General features: G+C 50.1%; 1 protein-coding gene across 2 annotated transcripts; it reads right to left on the reverse strand.

The window, feature by feature from the left end:
* Window positions 1-856: 856 nt before the first annotated feature.
* On the reverse strand, window positions 857-4,064 carry LOC146763700 (uncharacterized). 2 transcript variants are annotated; one of them, XM_085567506.1, is made up of 5 exons: window positions 3,095-4,064; window positions 2,771-2,952; window positions 2,503-2,623; window positions 1,319-1,905; window positions 857-976 (listed from the first exon to the last, which is right to left on the reverse strand). In XM_085567506.1, exons 1-4 carry the CDS (start codon window positions 4,062-4,064, stop codon window positions 1,895-1,897), a joined length of 1,284 nt encoding a protein of 427 aa, XP_085423632.1. In that variant the 3' UTR covers window positions 857-976; window positions 1,319-1,894. The 2 variants fall into 2 exon arrangements, with proteins under 2 accessions (XP_085423632.1, XP_085423631.1); XM_085567505.1 differs by lacking the exons at window positions 857-976; window positions 1,319-1,905 and having other exon boundaries at window positions 1,913-2,623.
* Between the last annotated feature and the right edge of the window lie 18,700 nt (window positions 4,065-22,764).

Genomic DNA, 22,764 nt, shown 5'->3' on the forward strand with positions numbered 1-22,764 from the left:
TGACTGCACACAGGTCTCGAGGAGTGAGCTGGCTGGAGAACATCTTCCCTGTGACCCACAGCATGTAGATACACTAAAATATCAATCTCTCTCTTTAAATAACCCTCTACCAAGAACTCAATAGATAGAATTACATAGCTAAACAACTGCATACATAATGAAAGTAATATATATATATAAAACCACCACAATATACAGAAATAAATATGGATTTTTAGATATATATGTACACATTTATTACATACATGTGCATATAAATACATATATAAATATAAAAACAAACACATAGAAATAAACCTATACAAATAGCAACACACATATGGAAATATCCAGGTAATTATCTGTGTTCATGTACAAGTCCAGACATCTTTAAGCAGAACTACAAAGCAGAAGGATCCCAGCTGCCCCATCTCCAAAGCTTCTCCCTCGGTCTCTTCCTCCTGTGCAGAGCAGCTCTGCTGGACAGGGACGGCAGAAGGCACAGCTGGCAAGCAAAGAGAACACTGAGTCAGTACAGGGACCTTTCCCTTGGCAGCAGCTGCACTTCCATCGGGGAGGAGAAGATCTCAGAGCCTCCCCAGGAGGGCCAGAAGGAAAAAGCAGCCGAGCGGGCCAGGCCGTGGTGAGCGCAGCCGCGGCGGGCCTGTCCCGCAGCCCCGGCAGCCCGGCACAGCCGGCACAGCTCCCGGGCCCTGCCGGCACAGCTGCCTTGCCCCAGGACAGCCCCTGTGCCGGCCGGGGCAGCTGCGCTGAGCAGCCCCAGAGCGGGCAGGGCCCGCTCCTGCCCCGCCGGGCAGTGCCCGCGGCCTCAGCCCCGCCGCCCTCAGCCCCACCCTGCCTCCCCGGGCTGTGGCCTCACCCGGGCTCTCTCCAGGCTGGCAGCAGCAGCTCCCCGGTCCTGCTCCTGCTGCTGGCCGGCAGCTTCTCCCTGCTGGCTCCCGTCCGCCTCCGGCTGTCCTCGAGCTCTTCAGTGCGGCTGTGGCAAAAGCGGAGGCTCTGGAATTGCTTCCAAGGCCCGGCAGAGCTGCAGTCCCGGAGCCCTCTGTGCTCCCTGCCGGCCCCTCCATCCCCTCAGCCCCGCCATGCTCCGGGCAAAGCCCCAGCCCCCTTCAGTTTCTTCAGCCCTCACAGTCCTCTCGCCCCCTCAGGCCCTTCTGACCCTTCCCGTCCCCCTCGACCCGCCACGCCCTTGGCCTGTGCCACTTCCCTGTCCCCTCAGTGCCACCATGGCCCCCGGCTGCCCCACACCCTCAGCCCCAGCAGCACCTCAGGGTCACCGTCCCTTCAGCGCCACCGGCCCTCGGCCCCTCGCTCTCACCGTCCTTCAGCAGCTCCTCAGGGGACAGTGCCTGGGGCCAGCGGCAGCTCCCAGCGCTCCAGGGACACCCGGGCTGGAACTGCTGCTCCGCCCGGCCCGGCCCCAGCTCGGACCAGCACAGGGAGAGGGGACACGGGGGGCACAGGGAAAAAGCAAGAGGTTAGGGAGGAAGCAGAGCAGGGGAGGAAGTTACAAAGAGGCCTATACCTATACAGATACCAATCTATGTAACTAAACTCCCATATATCAAAATAAAGATGCCTTTCTATAAATGTAATTATATTGCATCTATAAATGCGACTATACACATGTATAAATGCAACTATGGACATCTATAACTATAACTGCACATCAAAAAATATAAATATATACACCTAAAATTAAAAATAAATTAACTATACAGACCTCTAACCATCTACCTGGATAAATATAAGTATATAAACCTATACATACAACTACATAACTATACACATCTATTAATATTACGAGAGACAGAGGAATTCTACCTGCCCGATGGTCACAGGCTCTCCCTCTGTCTCTTCCAGCCACACAGGGCAAACCTCCTGGGGAAGTCAATCACACTGGATCTGGGAAGCAAAGGAAACACGGAGTCAACATTGGCCTTTGCCCAAGTATCCCCTGAGCACCAATTGTCCGTCCATGAGGGCCTTTAAAAGATGGCCTGAAAGGCAGACTCTCACTTGGCAATTTGAAGCCTGCTCTTTAAAAAACAGGGATCCTTCCAAGTGTTCAAAACTGCACAGCATAAAGTATTTAAGTATCCCGATGAAGTCTCAGCACTCACAGTGCAAATGGCACCCACGAGAGCTTGAAACAGAGACAGTGCCAGTGACAGAGACACCACAGCCCTCACTGAAATGGCTGAAGGCTGCTGGGGGCTGAGTTATGAACCAAACTGGGACACCCAGCTTGGTGACACAACTCCCACAAGGTCAGGTTTATTCCCTGCTCCCCTGCCACAGCAGAGGACTCTGTCAGAGCCTCTGCAGAAGCGTGGAGGGCAGGGCTCAGGCACGTGCCTGTACAGGATTTGAACTAAAGGCACTGGGAAGCACCAACCCTGCAGACAAGAACTCAACTTTTCTCATCTCACCTTCCTGCCAGAGGCAGGCTCAGAGCAGCCGTCTCACACCTCTCTAAACCAATGGGGGCTCTGTCCTTACCAGGCTCCTCGGGCTCTGGAGAACTGTTCCCGCAGCTCTCGGTGCCAGATGGAGTTTCTTCTGCTGCAGCTCTCTGCACAGGCTCCCCTCCTGAAGACTCAGGAGCAACATTAATACTCGCCTTGAAAGAACAGTAGAAAAAAAGAAAATTAGAGATCATTCAGTATTTTGTTGGAATCACATCAAGGTACAATTACTCCACTTCTCCATGTAACAATGTTCAAAATCTCTCAGCCCAGCATCTTCCATTCCTCTCCAATGGGATTACCTGAGAAGAGGGAGGCCTTTCAGACACGGACCTCCTGATCTCCCGAATCATTTGCTCTATGGCAAAGCCCAGATCCACTGGTGGCAATTGTTCTTCCCCAGGTGCCTTCTGTGCTGAGCTGGAGGCTGTTGATGCTGCAGCACTGCCAGGTGGAGCACTGGGGGCTGAAGTGCCCGAGGCAGCTGCAAGAATCCAAACACATTGGTCAGGCTTCTCGATAGGCTTGACGATTTTGGGGCAAGAATGACAGAGCCTTGTGGAAAAATAGTTCAGTCACTTTTCATGACCTTTTGGGAAAGCAAAGAGCTACAGCTCTTTTCCTACCTCGTGGGACGGAGGCTGGGGGCTGCTGCTCCCTGTGGAGAGGCTGGAAGCTGCCCGGCTGCATCCTGAGCAGCTCCCGGTCGACCGGAGGCAGCTGCTCTCCGTACAGGTCCTGGAAGCGGCTGCGGGGCCGCGCCTCCCCGAGCGGCAGCAGCGGCTCCCCGCAGAAACCGAGCAAGTCGCAGGGCGCGATCCGGAGCACCTCCTGCTCGGCGGGCGGCGGCCGCTGCCCATAGAGCTCCTGGAAGCGGCTCGGCCCCTCCCGCCGGGCCGGCACCGGCCGGTCCCGGTGCAGCAGGTGGAAGCCGCAGGGCGGGCGCCGGGCGAGCAGCGGCCGCTCCCCGGGCGGCTGCTGGAAGCGGCCGGGCCGGGGGCTGCGCAGCTCCCGCCCGTCCGGCAGCGTCCGCTCCCGGTGCAGCAGGAGGAAGCCGCTGGGCGGGCGCCCGGGCGGCAGCGGCGGCCGCTCCGTGGGCAGCGGCTGGAAGCGAGCGCGCCCGCCCCGCCCGTCCGGCAGCGGCCGCGCCCCGGGGAGCTGCTGGGAGCCGCAGGGCGGGCGCCGGCGGCCCTCCCGCCCCGCCGCCGGCCGCTGCCTGGTGGCCGCGCTCCGGCGCCGGATGCGGAGCAGGAGGTCGGGGCGGTCGCGGCGGAAGCAGGGGTTGCTGTAGTGGAGCCAGGCGCCGGCATCGCCCGGCGCGGCTGAGCCAGCCCGGCCCGGCACGCTGCGGAAGCCGTAGCGGTGGAGCTGGCGCACGAAGCTGCGGAACCGCGTGGCTCTGAAGGTGCCCGGGGCCGGCCCCTGGGCGTCGCCCGGGCTGAGCAGCTCCCGCTCGAAGAGGGAGCGGTCGATGAGCAGCCCCTGGGCCCGGCTGTCCCAGCGCACGGAGCGGACGCGGGGGCTGTTCGCCAGGCGCCACAGCTTGGCGGGGAAGGTGCTGGCGCAGAGCCCGGCGGGCAGCGGCAGCTCCGCCATGGCACCGATCGCCGAGTGCCGCCGCAACGGCCGCAGCGCAACGGCCGCGGCTGCGCCGGCGGCGCGCGGCCTGAGGGGGGCGCTGCGCTCGGGCCCCCGGCGCGGGCCGGGCTCGGCGGGGACGAGCGCGGCAGAGCCGGGGCCGCGGGCACAGCGCGGGCGGGGCGGCTCCGGGGCTGGCCGGGCTCGGCTCGGCACGGCACGGCACGGCTGGGCAGGGCAGGGGAAGCCCCTGGCGAGGGCGCTGGGAGCGGCGGCGGGCTCTGTCCCCACGCTGCATCCCGCGCCTGGGTCACCATCGGCTACAAAGAGAGAGGACATTGCTCTGTCTTGGCTGGGGAAAGGATGAAAAGGGGGGATTGGAAAACATTCCTTTGGCCTCCTTTTCAGCAGACTAGCTGGTTTTGTCTCACCATGTCTGCCTGTCTTTGGCAGAATTGGCATATCACTGGTGGAGTCAGCAACAGCAGCAAGAAGGGCCAGAAATTTTGTCTGCATTGTCTTCAAAGCTGTAGTGCTGCCCCATGGATGGATGTTGCTTTATGCAAGGGATTTTTGGCCTAGAGTTGTAGCAAACTCGTGCTTGTGTCTTCCCAAACCACATTGCAGTTTTCTTTCCTCAGGAATCACCTCTTCTTTTTCTTCCCCCCATCGGGGGAGAGTTCCAATGCAAATGTCTCCTGCAGCCAACTCTTGTCGCTGTAGACTGACAAAGGAGGTCTTGCAATGGAGAGAGACTCCCTAGAGCTGCTTGTGGAGAGCTGGAGGGGGAAGCTTTGTCCTTTAGTCTTCAAGTCTTGTTGGGGAGCTGCTTGTGCTCTGGGGGACGCACACCAACGATGCCTATCCAAGCCTTGCAGGTTCATTCCCGAGCTTCCTGACACACCACAGAGACTTTGTGGTTGTCGTGTTGGGGCACAAATTTTAGTCTGTGTACTTTTTGAAATGCTTAATTTTAGTTTTTTTTTAATTTTCTGCAGAAATGTTGTCATAATTTGTTGCTTTTCCTACTTTTTGGGGAACTTCCCTTTGCTGTCGTCCCAGATCAGGCCAATTCCTAGGGTTCCTTCCCAAACTGAGGAACAGCCCATGGCCTCCACTCTCCAGCTGGAACAGAAGGAAGCACAGAGAGTTTGCTGTTGTGGGAGAGGAGCTTCTCCTTCCTGCCTGCTTTCCCTTTGGGACAGGTTGGTGTGTGTTCATTTGATAAAGGGGGGTTTAAACTCTGAAGGAGTTGTGTTTTAAACTGCTCCATCCTCAAGCACTTCCGTGGCTATCCTTGGACAAAGACCTCTTGGTGGGAGCTCCCAGTGGCAGGTTAAAGAAGGAGGTTGATGTTTCAGGGTTGTGACTGCTGAAAGTAGTTGGTTTCTGGAGGTGTCCAGAGCTGGGAGTGGCTCCTTTTCTCACCTGCCTGCAGAAAAGAAAGTTGCACAGTGGGAATTCCATTTGTTGAGGTGGCCATCAGGGGCCATCCAGGTATTTTCCAAGAGATAGGCTGGCAGGGAGGCCAGTCTTGTGCTAAACTGGCTGTGTGTTTGTTTTGATGGTGGGGAGGATCAGAGATGCAGACACAGACACCAGCTGAAGGAATAGTGTCATTTACTGTAATGCAAAAGTGCAAAAAGGAATAAAAGGATAAGCTAAGCAATGCACCTCAGCATTATTACAAAGGGTTGCCTCTAGTGATTAAGAAAGATACATCACCAGATACCCCAATCCTTTCCCCTTCATCCAGAGCTGCACATCAGCTGGGGGAAGCTGTTCCAGCCAAGCCCTGGAAAGCCACGGCTGGGAACTGGGAAATCCCACAGTGCCTCCACCTTTGCCGGCCAAGAGGCTTCCGACTGCACTGTGAGAGTAGCCCAGCTTTGAAAGTGTTGGACAAGCAGTGTGACAGAGCTCCTGCTGAGGGGACATCTGATTTCATTCACTTTTAGTTTTCTCCCCAAGCCTGTCCAGGGCTCAAGGAGGAACCAAGGCCAGATTGGCCTTATTTGGTTTCCTAATGCCAGAAGGTGAAGCCATGTTTCACCAATGAATGGATGCATCGATCCTTTTCATAGCAACACTTGCTTAAGGAGCAGATACATAGAACGCTTGGCTGGAAAGATCATCTAGAGGGCAGCTTTGGCTCAGGTCCTGTTGTTGAGGCTTCAGTCAGGGCCTGTTGTTCAGCCCTCAGTCCTTCAGTATTTTGTGGTGCAATCAGTGCTGTGCAGAGCTGGAAACAAACAAGTCTGTCTTTGGGACGTTTGAGACAGGGAAGAGGATTAGCCCTGCAAGGCCGGGCTAGGGCCAAGAGCAGAAGGCCAGCACCCTGCACTTGCCCACAGGGAGCTGTCCAGAGCAAGAAGCCACTCCTGCCCAGGGGCTGAGGTGCCCGAAGCTGCCTCCCCGCTGTGCAGCTCTGCAGAGCCCACGGAGCGCAGGGCCCTGGGCAGCCAGGGCAGCCCGGCTGCCTTGGGGCACAAGGAGTGTCCCAGAGAGAAGCTGCTGCCCTTTGCTTTGGAAATGTTGCTCAGAGTCTTGTCATTAATCCACAGGGTCTGACATGTTTTCCTTTCCTCTCACAAATTCAACACAGCTTTTTGAGAAAATTGACTGATGTAGCTTCTGCTGGTGGTGGTGCTTTTGTCTGCAGGTGAGAGCTGGTGATTTGAACCAAGGACAGAGTCCACTGTTAACACCCCAGTATTGCCAAGTCAAGAAAATCATTCCCAATTGGGCTACTGGTGCTGAGCAGTTTTCCTTGGTTTTGGATATCTACGACCTTAAGAAACCCAACAGAGGATACCAGCAGTAGCATGATGCCAAGTTTTTCCACCTCTTTTCTGTGTCTTTGGTGCTTTTAGGAGTTCCTCAGTGCCCAGCAGGAATGAAAGGACCTGTGATAATGTGATTTGAGAGCTCTGATTTGTGCCCTCCATGAGGATTCCAGCAGTAGCATGATGCCAGGTTTTTCCACTTCTTTTCTGTGTCTTTGGTGCTTTTAGGAGTTCCTCAGTGCCCAGCGGGAATGAAAGGACCTGTGATAATGTGATTTGAGAGCTCTGAGTTGTGCCCTGCCACATGAGTGTTCATGGCAAGCTGGACACCCCACTTGTGGGTCTGTCGAGTTAAATTCATCCCAATTCTGTGCAAACAGCAGCCCCGAGATGCTGAGAAGAGCAAGGACAGTGGGTGGGTGTGCATGCACAGATACAGGGCTGACTGCTGTGTGGGCAGAAGGCTTTGGACAGCAGAACATCTTCACTCTTCCAAGCTGGAGCAATATATCAAATCTATATGAAATGAAAATATTTATCAAAATATATTAAAATATATTTATAATGTTATGTGATATGTCATACATATATAATATTATGTGATACACAATATTTATATATATTATGTATCACACAATACATATGAATTTACATATGAATTTATCATATATGTCATAGATGTAATTTCTCATCTATATACTACATATTTTATATTTTAATATAGATACTATAATAAATAGAATATATAAAATATCCTCTTGATCTTTTTCTAAGCTGCTGCCTGTGGGTCATATCGACCATCTCCTAGTGTTACTGCATTTGTGTATTCTGGTACTACTTATTATAGTATTAATTTCCCTGGGAGTTCCTTCGCTTCCATCATTTCAGTGCTTGTCAGAACTCGTTGCTTCCCAGTTCTCCAGCCTCCTGGATTTTGGGGCTGTTGCTCGTTTTCCACACGGGCCCCGGGCCCCCAGGCGCCGGCTGGCAGCCGCCCGTGGGTGGCCGGTGGTGAGCAGCGCACGCCGCTGCCCCTGGGTCTCTGCCGAGATTTCCAGGTAGCAGTGAGTTCGCTGTGACGCGGGCAGTGCTGCTCTGAGAGCGCTACTAGGACCCGAGACAAAGAGACAAAGAGAGGACACCTGTATGCAGTTCGCAGAAAGTTGTATTGCTTGAACCCCGAAGGGACAAGTGACACCGGGCAGGTTTCTGGTTACAGTTTTCATAGGGGGTGTAGGTAAAAAGGTGAAGCCAATAGGGACAGTCTCCAGCCTGAATACATTACGGGTCAAATCCAATGGGAATAACTCAAGGAGGGGTGAAGGCTCCAGGGATTACAGAAAGAAAACTTTCTAACTTCAGACTCACAAAGCCTTTCACCTTTTTCGCAGCTGCGCGCTACCGCATGGGGCATTCAGCACTTGTGTCCATGGCCCTTCCTTCATCCCCAGCCTGCAGCAGTCACAGTCACTGTTGCCTCCCCCTTGCTGGAGCTCATTTGCCAAAGTGCTGCCAAAGGCAGCAGAGCTGGCTCAGGATCCCTGTTGGCTCCTGGTCTCCAGGACGAGCTTCAGAGGGACACTTGGCACGCTGCCTAAAGAGCTGCCCCTGGGATGGGTGTGGATTTGTCCTTCCCAGGTGGCTCCTGCTTGGAGTTCTACTCTCAGTGGATTCCCAAAGTGTTCTCAGCAGGCCTTTGCAGCGAGTTCTGAGCCAGCGCGTGGCTCTGCTGCCATCCCAAATCTGCACTTCCCTTGCCCAGCCTGAGTGCAAGTGAGGCATGTGCTGGGCATGGCTGGAGATTTTCATGGCCAAAATCCTCCAGCATTTGCATCTGCTCCTGGCTTTGGGTAGCACAAACCTGTACTTCTTTCAGCTGAACCATTGCATTTATTGCAGATAGTTACACCCACACTAGTAATGTACAAATACGCAAAAACCCCTTAAGTTTAAAAATGAAATTTGTTTTAAATTGCTACACTTGTGCCGCCGATGTATAAACATGCAAATTTAAATTTAAGTTAAAAATCTAATCTATTGTGAGAATCATGCTTTGTAAATATACACAAATATCAGCTTCAGTTAAAAAATGAATTTATTGCAACTCCCTACAACTCAATATACACAAATAAGAATTGAAATTGGACAATTTCATTTTTTACATATTACTACAAGTATATGGCCCATGTACGAATACAGAAATATCAATGTCCCTCTCAAAAGACTCTCAGATGCAGAACTAAATTAACAGAGTTTTAGAACTATTGAACTCCATATATTTTTCAGTAGAAGTAAATACATAAGAATATACAGATGTAAATATGTACTATGGATTTCATTACATGTATGACATATATAATACACACATAAGAAACCTATCTATAAATATACAAATATCAATGGGCCAATAAAACAATCCATACAACCCCAGCAATAGAACTACACAGCTACACAATTGTACAAGTATGTAAATATAACTACAGATGTAAACAGATCAAAATACATACATCAATATAACAATATACAAACATAGACACCTATACAAATATCAGTCTACGTATGTCAATATCCCTATACTTGTAACTATCAAAGTCTAACTCTACAAATCCATAAAGAGAACTAGATCAGGAGGGACTGCAGCTGCCGATGCTCCCAGGCTCTCCTGTCTCTTCCTCCCGTGCAGAGCAGCTCTCCTGGACAGGGACGGCAGAAGGCACAGCTGGCAAGAAAAGGGAACACTGAGTCAGTATGGGGACCTTTCCCTTGGCAGCAGCTGCACTTCCATCAGGGAAGAGAAGATCTCAGAGCCTCCCCAGGAGGGTGAGAAGGAAAAAGCAGCTGAGCAGGCCAAGCTGTGGTGAGCTGTTCACTCCTTTCAGGCATCCCAGTTACTCTGAGGGTACTGCAACATGTCACGTTATTGAACCACGTCTGCACTACCAAGACTGTGGCCCCCAAATCAATCAGTATTTATATCTCCAGCTGCTTGCACCAATGGCAGGGAGCATTCTCTAACGGTGCTGGGGCACAAAGTTACCTTCCACAGGTCATCTGACAGAGCCTGTTTCTTCCTCTGTTTCTGGTCTTTCTCCTTATCTTTCACTTGGAATTTTTACAGGATTTATTTTTATTTTGTCTTGATCAGTGCTAAAATGCATGTTTCTCTTCCCAGTTTCAGTTTGTTTAGTGATCCTGTCAAGCGTTTTCTCAGAAGATTTTGTAATGGAATTGAGTGTTAATTTCAGCAATTTTGGTGATTTTCTGTGTGATTTACCCAAATCTCCTGTTAGTTAGGGCACCACTTAGGAAGGTACAAAGAGAAAAAAGTTGTCTCTGTAAGTCTGTTCAGTAGTGATTCCACTATTCATGAATGAAAGAGAGTGATTAGCTGAATTTTAGATGTACTCCTAACCTGAAAGTGCAACAGGCAACTTGGGGAGAAATTAAAGCTAGCCTCTTCTCCTACCAGCCTGTATTCAAATGTAAAGTCAATAGAGCAGGGTGAGAATGTTAGTGCTGGGCTCCTAAAGTGCCTTATTAAGGTGTTCTTAGCATAATGGAGATAAAATCTGGGTTTCCATTCCTAATCTCCAGACACTCATTGTCAGTTTCATTGACTCTGAAAACAGCAGAGATGTGCACATCATGCCTTATCAATGTATCTGGGAATGTTTTAGGTTCAGGTTCTCTGAGGCTTTAGATTTTTAGTTCTCTAGACAATACTTCCAGGAGTCTAAAGAACTTTCAGAAATTAAACTTTTCTCCTTTTTTCCTCATTCTTTGCACTTGTGCACCAGAGATCTTCAGTGAATATATTCCACTCTAATACAACTCCAAGCTGAATCTCTCAGATGTATTTACAGTGGTTGCCCATGTGTCTCTTCTGCCCAGTGCAATTTAAAAATCTTCATTCCTCATTATTTCTGCTGTTCTTTTTCTGTTTTAGCTTATAAATACATGCCCATGCATCGGAAATGTTGTTTTTTTTTCATACATCACTTCCTGTCAAGTAGTTTATTTTTATCCTGTCCTGATGTTTCCCTAGTTTCATATGTTTTATTCTAACTGCACTCGTGTACTTTTGAATGTGAAGTTTTATAATGCAATGCTCTCATTCACCTGCTTTCATGAAATCCTTCATTAACGTTAGCAAAGGTACCTGTCTGGTTCCCTTCTGCTTTGTAGAAGATTTGGGAAACTCAAGTCATGCTGAAGATACCTTGATGAACAGATTAATGGGATTATGGGCCATACTGGCCTGCGACAGCAAGGTCCTGTACATGAAGGCAGAAGTGCAGAAGGTCCTGTCAGTCCTGTTTCTGTGTATTTCTGGAAACCAGGGAATCTCTCTTGGTCCTGTGAGGCACTGAGTTTGCAAAGCAATGGTTCTGTTGCTGTTGTTGCTTTCCCTTTGGGCTGTATCAGTATTTGAAGGCAGTCAAGCCTCTCTCCAGATGGACACTCTGATCATTGCAGTGAAGCAATGGAGGAGTTCAGGAGGTGGTGATGACCATTTCAGGATGGCTCACTCCAGTTCAAGCCCTGAGTGGGACTCAGAATAAAAACTCTTTCAAACCTCAACTCCATTGGAAGGTTCCCTTCCTTGTCACCCTGTGAATAAGCTCAACATTAACTTTTGGAATTATCCATTGTTTTTACAAGATGGAAAGTCCCATTTGTGGTGGTTTTGGCACGGTTAGGAATTGGGGAAGGGTCTCCTTCTGATGCCAAAATTATTTTTGCTTTTATATTTTCTTCATAGATATTCATGGCTCTGTAGACTATTGTTGTATAGCTATCTAGTTCCTAGGTAACTTCAGTACTTTTCCTCCCCTGATAGGCAGAAAGACAAAACACCTTCCATTGGCTCCTATCCTATCTTGCCTCCTTGGGGAACCAAAGTTCAAACAGGTTTTCAAGACATTGAGAACTGCACTTCACTACACTTTCCCATAAACTACCTGTAGCCAGAACAGCTAGTACAGCTAGTCACAAAGAAAGAGGGGCCCCAGAAGAGGTGGAAACAAAGTGGGGGAATTTCCCCTTTACTTGGCTTCTAATTGGGAATTCTTGTCAAGTATGCTAACTTCCCAAACTTGTAAAACCACATTGACTGGCCCTATGGAGGGTGGGCATTTTTCTGTATCTGTTCCTGGAGGCTTCCAGTTAAAGACCAGATTTGATCTTACCTGCTATACTTAAATTGCCTGGAAAGTGTGTTGTTTCATTTCTCAGTCTTTAAGGCATCACTCCCTCCACACTGCAGTGCCTTTGGAATACAGCCACTGGCTGTTGTTTGCACAGCTGTGGTACTTCTACCTGAGGCAGAAAGTGCAATTGCATTTCCAGCCAAAATCCATGAGGAATGCGGCAGCCAGAGCATCCTGTGCAGATACAGACCTGCAGCTGTGACTCAAGGGGGTTTTGGCTGCTGCCCAGCCCAGTGGGTGCAGTGTCTCCTGTGTGACTGCCCCCTTCCCTGCTGCCCATGGATAGTCGTGCAGGGCTCTGCAAGGGGTATGGAACAGGGAGGGAATGTCTGCCGGAAAGAGTGAGTGGAAAATGTTGGGAAAATGTTTGAAAGTAAGCAATTGAGAATTCCTTATGCTTTAACAGACAGCTCTGGGTCCTGTATTTCCTCATACAAATGATTGATGTGTGCAAGTGGGTATCTTAGTCTTGAGATTTAGAGTGGGCCTGCTGAGAAGATAGCTGTCGTTAAGGGGAAGAAATTGGTTTTAGGGGGCTCTTGACCATCAAAGGATAATCTGAAGCATGGGATGTTCCCAAAATTACTTTGAAAGAGACCTCTATTCTAATGCAAATAATTTTGTGGGAATGATTTAAATGTGTAAAACTATTTTAGGAATGCTTAGCCTATGCCTTTGAGCAAAGTAGTGAACATGGATACAAACTAGTAGGTGCTAAAATAAAGTAATTCCCCCTTTCTGTCCTTGTTAAAAAGGAACCTGGAAACAAGAATCAACCACTGTCTTTTCCAAACAGCAACGTAGTATTGCACATTCATCTCCATGCCCTTACTGCCTCCTTTCAGCCACCTTGTGGGCAAGGAGTTCTGGCTGCTGATGGAGTACATGGACAGAGGCACTCGGAGAGCTGTGACTAATGAAACTCACAGATCTGAAGATGACATTGCAGCTGCCAGTCTGGACCTTAGGGATCCCATCTGTGCTTCCGAGGACTTGGGTAGGATTGTCTGGGAAACAGCTTCAGAACAGGAGCAATTCCATGTGCTGGACTTTGTTTCTGTATTGCTGGAATGCTATGAGGAAGCAAGAGCATTTCAAGTGAATTGCGTGGCAGGGTGCCTGCACTCACTGTGCTCTGTTCTTGTACTCTTACTTCCTGCTGTTGTATCCTGGCTCTGTTTCTTGCATTTGTATTTACTGTTCCCCACCTTGCTTCTCGAAGCGTTTGCCTGGAGCCTGCCTGCACCCCATTCCTTGCCTGTAAAGCAATCCTGCTGGTGGCAGGATTTGAAACTAACAGCAAAGGAATAAGAGACTCATTTCTGACAGTCCTCAACTGAAAAGGACAATAAGGCAAATGCAAAATACTGTTTGCTCCAGAAGAGTAATGTGACACCCTCCTGTTAGTGTTTTCTCTCTCAGTTCCTGTGAGGACTGGATATCCTTCACTCAAGCTAAGTAATCCACAGGGATGTCAAAAGCTGGCACATCCTTCTCATAACCAACACCTCTTTGAAGCTGGGTCAGTATATTCTCAATCTGGTCCAGCATTCCAGGCATGTGGTCCATGGGGCTGCTTTTGAGTAACTGCCAGTTCCTGCAAAGTGGTGCTGGTGGCAGTGCAGGGACCCCTACTTGTTGCGGTGTGGTTTGATTTAGTCAGTTGGTTTTATTAATGTTAGTTATCATTTATGTTCCCCGGTTTGTCCCCTCATGGTTGGTTTGATCCAAGTTGTTTGGCCCAAAAGTTCCCACCACTTGGGTCCCCAGTTATCTGTCAATCTTCTCACCTCTCCCTGCTTTCTCCTTTTTTGGTTGCATCAATCAGAGTTTGTTCATACTCTTTTGGTTGTGAATCCTGCAACCACCCTGAGTTTCTTCAAGAAAGTTCTGTATCAATCACCCCAGGTCAGTTTTTCTATTTGTCCCCTGACTTGGTGCCTAACTGTGCTATGTTATCATAGGTTGCTGTAATTGGTTTCATCCCTCTCTGGTTTACCTCCATTGGGCGAGACAGATTTGCACCCATGTCCACCCAGCCCCTATTTGAGTTGCTGTAATCTTTGATTTCTTTGGCATTTGTTCCTGCACCCACTCAGAGAGCACTTGTGTTCTTGCCCCGCCTGGGGAAAATAAAGACTCTTTGGGCTGGCATACAAGTGTCCTTCTCTCATCCCTTCACCTCCTCTCAGCGTGTGGAACTACCAAAGCTGCGTAACCCACGCCACAGCACTCAGCACCACCAGGCTGGCAGATGCCGTTCCCCTGGGGTGCCTCTCTCGTGGTGGCCACTCGGCCTCACACGGGCAGTGCCAGCCGGCTCATCCCACCTGCCCGAGGTCGTGGCAGGGAGCCGCCGCACCTACTGTGAGCTGAGGGCAGAGTTGCAATGCACACAGAGCTGTCACAAGGAACAAGCAGTCCACACGAGCATTATTGTGTGTGTATCCCTTCCAGAGGGAGGGAGCTACAACCTAAAGCTTCCAGGGAATCAAATCCACTGCTGGGGACAGTGTAAAAAACTGGTTTGTTTCATTTAGAATGTGGAATTCTTTTGATTGGTTTCCTAATTGCACAGAATTTTTTTATTCTCCTCAGCTGATTTTGGCCTCTTTGCTCAGCTCACCCCTGAGCAGAGTAGATGGAGCTCAGTGGCCGGCACTTGTGGGTGGATGCCGCCTGAAGTGCTGACAGGTCAACCCTAGGGCCCCAAAGTGGACATGGATCAGGAAGTTCCTTACTGGAATGAAACTCCTGTCTCAGTAAGGTGCAAATACTCCCTGATCCTGCTGTCTTTCTCTCCTGTCCCATGTCCTGTGTGCCATTGAACAAAATCCCATTGCCATTTCCTGGCACCATTTCCACCAAGGTCCCCTTCTAAAAATGTCCCTGCAGCACAGCAGCATCTGCTGTAGCTTTGGTTGCATCAGTGGGGGAACCACAAAAGAGAAGTAGCTTATAGGAAGTAGAAGGAACTTGAGCAGCAAGTAGCACAACGAAGTGGCATGCAGAAGTAGCAAGTAGCCCATAGTTCAGGAACCTGTAATTTTGGCCTTCAGCCATACTTACATTTCTCCTGTGCTCTGGAGAGATTGGCTGTGGGCAGGAGGGGCTGTGAGGGGCTCACTGTGAGCCTCTGAGGGGCCCTGGTTTGTGCCCCCCACCCCACCCTTAGAGGTTTCTGGCACACAAACAGGGACAGCTGAGAGGGATTTGTCCCAGCCCCGTCTGCTGCCTGGCACGCTCAGGCAGAGGGGAACTGGCCCAGGCTGACTGCCAGGTTGTGTGGCAGAGAGGGAACTGCAGGACCCAGCGCCACTCGGCTGGCCCTGCTGGGAAGGAAGGTGCCATGCAGCACAGGAGGGGCAGGGCATGGAAAGGCAGACACTGCTCTGTGTGCCTTTGGAAATTAGCACGGTGCCTGTCTTTCCAACACAGGGACCTATGTGAGTCATTGGAGCTTCCTGAAAGGAAGAAACCCCAGGGACAGAAAGCACCATTTCTAGAGCACTGGCAGGGCAAAAATCCCAGCAAGATGGAACAGATGAGTGGGATTCTGGGCCAGGTTTGCTTGTGATGGCAAAATCCTGCACATAAAGATGGAAGTGCAGATGGTCCCATTGGTCCTCTTTCTGCATTCTTCTAGGAGCCAGAAGAATCCTGTGAAATACTGAGCTTGGAAAGTTATGCTTCCTTGGTTTTTGTTGATTTTTTTTTTTCCTTTTGGCTGCATCCATTTGTAACATTTGCTGAGCCTGCATCCAGACTGATGCCACTGATTGTTTCATTGAAGAAGGGGAAGGACACAAGAATGTGATAATCACATAAGGACCATTACCATTTACTTAGAGTAGGATTGTAGGTTAGGGTAGGATTGTCTAATAGGACTTGGAAGAGTTGGATTGGAAATTAATACAGTTTCTGAAACCACAACTCACCTTGAAGATTCCCTTCCTTCTCACTGTGTGAATAAGCTTGATATTTCCTTCTGAATTGTCTGTTTTTTCTTAAAGGTGGAAAGTGACACACCGAAAGTGGGGAAGGCTCTTCTCCATTCATCCTCTCCAGACCACACTGCCTTTGGAATATGGCCCACTGACCCCTTTTGGCATATCTGTGGCACGTCCAGTTGAGGCAGAAATGGCAATGGCATTTGCAGGAAAAAGCAAAGGGCAAGTGGTGCAGCCAAAATATCCTGTGCAGATGCAGGCCTTCAGCTGTGACTCAAGAGCATTTGGGTGCCTGCCACTTGGATTTGTATTGTGAAGGGCAATGTCTTTGGCTGGAGGAGAGCCTCGCTCAGCGGAGAAAGCAGAAAGATCAGAGAGGTGCTCTGAAAGGTCTCCTGCGGTGCAGAGCTGTCAGCGAGTGTGAGCTGAGAGCGGGCCCGGCCCTGCCCGGCGTGGAGCCGCAGCAGAGCCCTGGCAGAGCCCGGAGCAGCCTGAGCCTCGGCAGGGCCAGGCTGCAAGGAGGCCCTGGTAGCTGCAGGAGGCACAGCCCGGCCCTGCGTGCCTCTTGCTGGCAGCGGGCGCATCCTCCGCTCTCAGAGCCCAAGCGCAGCCGGCTGCTCCCGAGGGCAAGCGGAGCCCTGCTGGGCACAGCCCAGCCTGGAGGCATTGGCCCTCTGGAGTCTGCCCGAGGAGAGAAAGGCCAAGGGCAGCCGAGGCCCGCTGGCCTGGCTCAGCATTCCCACTCTTGTGCCGCTGCCCTGCGACTCCTGGCAAAGGTCAGCAGTGTGTGCAGCACCCTGGGCACCGGGGCAGGGAGCCGGGCTGCTCGGCAGGCTGGAGCACAGGGCAGCGTCCTTCGGGCACGGCACTTGTGCCAGGGGACCCGAGGCCAGCGGGAGGCAGCGACAGCTTGTCAGCTCACGGCTGCAGGAGCCAGTGCCTCACACAGCTCTGGGAGGCAGCGCCTGCGATCCTGCAGCTCTGCACTGAGCCACAGCAAAGCTGGGAGCTGCAGAGTGCTCTGCAGAAATATTCAGGGCCGGCAGGCCAGCCTGCTTTGTGCTCTCTGGCACACAGCAAGCGCTGTGCCACACCGCAGCTCGGAGCTGCTGGGAGAGAGGTGTTAGAGATAAACTCTTAGGTACATTTAAATGGAGACAAAGTCATTAAAGCAAAAGAGAACCTTCTTCTTAGCAAGGATTCAGCTGAGCTGGGTGTACTTCTCTTTTGGTCTGGTGTTCAGACCGCCCCTACCCCCCCACCCCGCCCTTTTCCATCTCACAGCAACACCCAACAAATGAACTTGAACAAATGCAAACCATAACTAACAACACCTAGCACCAACAACTTTCATTCTTTTTTTGTAATGACCTTTCGGCTGCAGCAAAATATTACCTCCTATCTCTCAGAGGGAACGGGGGATGAGCCTGAGCTTTGTGCTTGACTAGTGATCTGATTTGGAAGGGAGCAGAAGGGTTTCAGCAGGCAACTTGTGTTTCCTTTATTCATTTCTGAAGGAAAGACGCAGTGTGGCTTCAGTCAGCAAAAGCATTTGCCAGTTGCATTGAGGAAATGCTTGTGAGCAATTCCCAGAAAAGGAACGTGTTGAGGGCAAGTCTAATCCTAACAAATCCTGCATTCCTTTAGCTGTAGCAGGCGGTGTTGCGCCCTCTATTCCCCCGTGCAGTGATTAATGCCTGCAAATGGCTCTCCCGGCCCTGCCAGTGAAGAGAGCGCTCCCCTGCGCAGGTTCTGTGCTTTGCTTTGCGGCGGCAGCTGCCGCTGGCCGGGCAGGCAAAGTCTCTCGCTGGCCGTGCCGAGGTGGCGGTGGCTGCGTGGGCCCTTCTGGCCCTGCCGCGCTCAGTTGGGGCCGTGCCGGCCTCCCCTGGCGCCGTCCCGGGGCTGCTCCCGGCACGGGCAGCGGGAGCGTTCCCGCTCCTGGCCCCGGGGCCGCTCCTGGCCTCGGCCGCAGCTGCCGGCGGCGCTGGGATGAGCCCCGGCAGCACGGCCCGGCGGCCCTGCTGGGAAAGAGCCCCGAGCCCGCCGGGAAGGGGCCCCGCTGCCCCGCAGCACCCCTCGGGGGCACACACAAAGCCGGCTTCTTTCCCTCTCTTTTTGTCTCTCTTCAAAATGCTGTGCTACGGGCGGCACCAGCTTTTCTAATTGGCTTAGCAGTGCGCCTGCTCTCAGAGCCACTCCGTGATTGCTTTTGCCTGGCACAGGGAAAGCTTATGGCAGCTCCTCACAGAAATGCCTCACTTTCCCGGCTGCCTTCTTTCCTCCTCTCCAAAAACTGACCCATGAAAAACCAACAAAACCGGCCACTGGTGCTCCTGGGGCTGGGGAACCTGGAGGCTTAGAGAAAACTTGAAACACTTGTGTGGGGCCCTTCAAAAACCTCATGTGGCTTCATATCCAGACACACAGCTAAAGCCCAGCTATTTCTCTTTTAAAAATCTTTTTAACTGAGAAAGGAAGTCAGATTGTATCAAAGAAAATTCTATAAAGCAATGAAAAGCATATGTACACTTTCCTGATAGCCTTGGGATTTTACTCCTTAAATATTGCTAAGTTTCTCTATCAGTCTATTTGCAAAGTAACTGGTTATCCTAATAAATTTAGATACATTTCCCCTTTGATTACAAATTAAGCATTGCACCTTCAAGGCATATCCAGGGTTGCACAGGTGACACTGCGCTCATTGTCTCAAACGAGATGAGCACAAACATAGAAATTCCTGTTATTACCTTCCCATGCATAATTTTTACCTCAAATGACCTCAAATGACCTCAGTTCTGTGATTATATTAAATGCCATGGTCATAATTTGGTTCTAAAGAAAGAAAACATGCAAATTAGTATTTCAGTGATAGCAGTGGCAGACCTTTTAGCTTTAATCCAATTCCTGCTATATTCAGAAACCTGCTATTGGGCTTCAACAGGAGTTGGCATGGGTGCTTAACCAGGAATAAATCTGGAAGGTAGTTGTCAGTGATTTTCAGCATGAAAACGTTTTTATAGACACTGTAAACAGGTAGCAAATACTCAAGAGTCAGGAAACTCTGCAACCAAAACCTCCGAATGAAACACCTCTCCTTTTACAGACCTAGCCTTCAAAGACCTCTCTCAGATCTGTGGAGTTCATGGGAACCTTTAGTACCTTTATTTATAGTACCTTTCTTTATAAAGGTAAATTATAATTAAAAGCTGTGAACACAAAGGGAACATTTAAGCACATGCAGCGTCTTTAGACACTGCAATCTATGTTTGCTTTTGCTCCACCATACTCCAGTGTATTTGGGAAAATAATAGTTATGCAAACCTGTGTGTCAGTGTAGTTAATCACAGTGGCATTGTGTGGATGGATGGATGGATGGATGGATGGATGGATGGATGGATGGATGGATGGATGGATGGATGGATGTACAAAGCCTTGAGATAGAAAATACAAGTTCAGACTTTGTTAATTATTACTGATAGATCTGGAGTGCTTTAGTTGATCTGATTTTGTAGGGTTGCAGTATCTCTTATCTTAAGGCGGTCCATAAAATATAACTCCCCACACATGAGGTATTCTGCCAAGCAAAACAAAACACCTTGAGACAATTCTAAGATTTTTGAGAATGATAGCCCATGCTTTGTTTACGTATAGTGACTATATATTGAATTAGCATTCCCCAAAGGTAGATTTGGATTCAGCAGTGGGGAACAAAGCAATACAGAACCCCTCATGCATCCAAATGAGATCCCTTTATTGTAAAAATCGCAACCTTTTTATGCCTTTAATCTCAACTCAACATCACTGAAACCAAACCGAGACCTGACAGAACTGAACAGAAAGAAGGCACCCAATGGCTGGTGTTAGCAAATATCATAGATGAGCTTGCTGCCAAGCCCCAGGATTGACTGACCGGGGCTTCTCCCTCTCAGATCTCTTGTGAAGCTGCAAGCATTTCACTGGCCAGATCCCAAGGGCCATGGAGTTCAGACCAAGGAGAATATCCCAATTTCAAATGCTTTGTATAAGGGATGGCCTGGGAAATGAATACTGTCAGTGCCACACGAACCTCGGGGCTGAGTGATCTCTGTCTCCTAGATCTCTTAGACCCGCCACACCCTCGGCCTGTGCCACTTCCCTGTCCCCTCAGTGCCACCATGGCCCCCGGCTGCCCCACACCCTCAGCCCCAGCAGCATCTCAGGGTCACCGTCCCTTCAGTGTCACCGGCCCTCGGCCCCTCGCTCTCACCGTCCTTCAGCAGCTCCTCAGGGGACAGTGCCTGGGGCCAGCGGCAGCTCCCAGCGCTCCAGGGACACCCGGGCTGGAACTGCTGCTCCGCCCGGCCCGGCCCCAGCTCCGACCAGCACAGGGAGAGGGGACACAGGGGGCACAGGGGAAAAGCAAGAGGTGAAAAAGGCAGCTGAGGGGGGAAAGAGGTCAAAATGCAGCCTAGGCCTACACAGCTCAATCTATGCATCTAAACTTCCACATACCTCCAACTGAATAACTATGCACATTTCTAAATCTATATCCAAGCATGTAAATGTATGCATGTCAATTTAGCTATGTAAAAGTTACTCTTGAAAGATATAAATGTAAATCTAAAAATCTATAAATGTAACTACATCCATATAAATATAATTCTGTCCCATCTATAGTGATATATCTCACTTGGCAGTTGGAAGCCTGCTCTTGAAAGAGCCAGAATCCTTCCAAATGTTCAAAACTTCAGAAGTTTTGAAGTATCCCAATAAACTCAAAGTATTTGCAGTGCAAAGGGCACCCAGGAGAGCTTGAAACACAGACAGTCCAAGCTGCCACAAAGAAGCCCAGCCTTGTTCTTTCTCTGTGCTGACACAGAGACCTCAGTCCTCACTGAAATGGCTGGAGCTGAAGGCTTCTGGGAGTGGAGTAATGAATTAGCACTGTTCCCTGCCATCTACAAACTGCCCTCTACAGTGAGCAACAGCTCCTTCAAAACAAGCACCAGCTCTGGGATGAACAGCTCTGTGAAAAACGACCAGATAATATTGACTTTCACATTTATGTATTAGCTTACGCACATTGTTCGTCATTATAAGTATTGAGAAAAAGCATCCATTATAACTCTTTTTAGCAGCTTGTTAATGATAAAAACGAGAGCACACTTCCGGTACTAAAGTGATTTCAACACTTATTATAAGAAAAAGGCCTAAAGCAAGGGGGCCCGTGAGCATGCAGGAGGGTTCCTGTGGAGTTGTGTGATTTATATGTTTTAATATTTCTGTATTATCCATTGGTTTGTCCCTGTACACCCCCATTACCACTTGGTTTGTTCCCTGTTTTCCCGCCTGGTCCTCCCTTCCCACCTTTCCAGTATTTGTCCATCATCCTGGAAAGTGCAAAGTCATTCCCCTGTCTCCTCCCAGGTGCCTTGTCTGTCACTCGGTGTTCCTTCCCCTTCATCTAGAAGCTTCTGCTCAGGGCACCGAGTGGTTGGACGAGGGCCTGGGGCCCTTCCCATATCCTTCCCCCATTGGACCAGGTCAGATCACCCCATCCCGGAGCCACTCCCTTCCCCTCTCCTCATTGGTTCACCGATATCCCTCCCCAAGGGTTTTAACCCTCCCTAAAGGTTTATAACCCAGTGTCAGACCCCTCTCGGGGTTCCAGTTGGCTGGTACTGTTCCTGCACGTTTGGCCCGTTGGCCCGAATAAAGTGGACTTGGCCCCCAGCTGGATCCGCCCTTTCTTTCCTCACCGACGAGGCTTGCCTGCGCCACCCAGGGACCCACGAAGGCACCCTCTAAACCCCATCTGGGAGCAGCGGAGGGTGCCTCCACTGCCCACTCTCGCCCCAGGAGGAGCTAGCCGGGGCTAGAGAGACCAGGGATCTGGGGCAGGAGCGCGGCAGGTTCCCATGGAGGATGCTGCAGCGCTGGCACTGGGTCTTCTCAGCAGCGATGTAGCGAGGTCCCCGCCGTCCCAGATGGAGTGGCACAGGTTCAGTGGGTCAGAAGCCCCCTTTTTATCCTGATTTTTGTTCCTTTTGGATTGGTTTCTTTTTGGATCCTTCATGTGCATGAAGGTTTAAGGTTTAAGGTGCTCGATTTGCCCATCAGAGTTCTGTCCAGGCTGGCTCCATTTGCTTGGGGGATGGTGCACTTCACTCAGGTGTAACATGGTACGTTGAGTACTGTATTTCTTACAACTACCCATTTAAACCCCTTTTACCATAACGAAACTCAGAGTGCATGCTTAACTACTATCAACTGCTTTACAACAGTTTCTAACCTGTTTTTAACATTAATAGAATAGAATCCATCAGCTTAGGTGTGCACTGTGTTGCTCATAGAAATAGTAGTGTAATGAATATAACATCTGAGTATCACTTACGGAAACAAGAGTGTGATGAATGTATTGTGTTATAGACCTTAGCAAAACATAAGGGAAAACAAAATGCTTTTCTGTAACTATAAGCAGTGTAAGGCGTCCACTGACCAATCTGTCCAAGTGATAACCCTGACACAAACCAGAGCACCAGAGGACAATCAGAGAATACCATGCTAAATTTATAGAGGACATACTAAACCCTTATCAGAGGATGTGAAACAGCAGGATGGAGACACAAGAAGACATGAAATTATCAATCAAAAATATTGACCTGACACGTAGGATGTCATGCAGATAAGCTGGAGTGTGAAGAAGTCAAACAAGGAGTTCCCAAAACATCAGAAAGTTCCCCAGAATGTTTGAATAAGGCATGAAACACACGAATATGCATGTTTCTCAGCA

The sequence above is a fragment of the Lonchura striata genome, chromosome Z (assembly GCF_050655825.1).
Source record: "Lonchura striata isolate lonStrDom1 chromosome Z, ASM5065582v1, whole genome shotgun sequence".
NCBI lineage: Eukaryota > Metazoa > Chordata > Aves > Passeriformes > Estrildidae > Lonchura > Lonchura striata.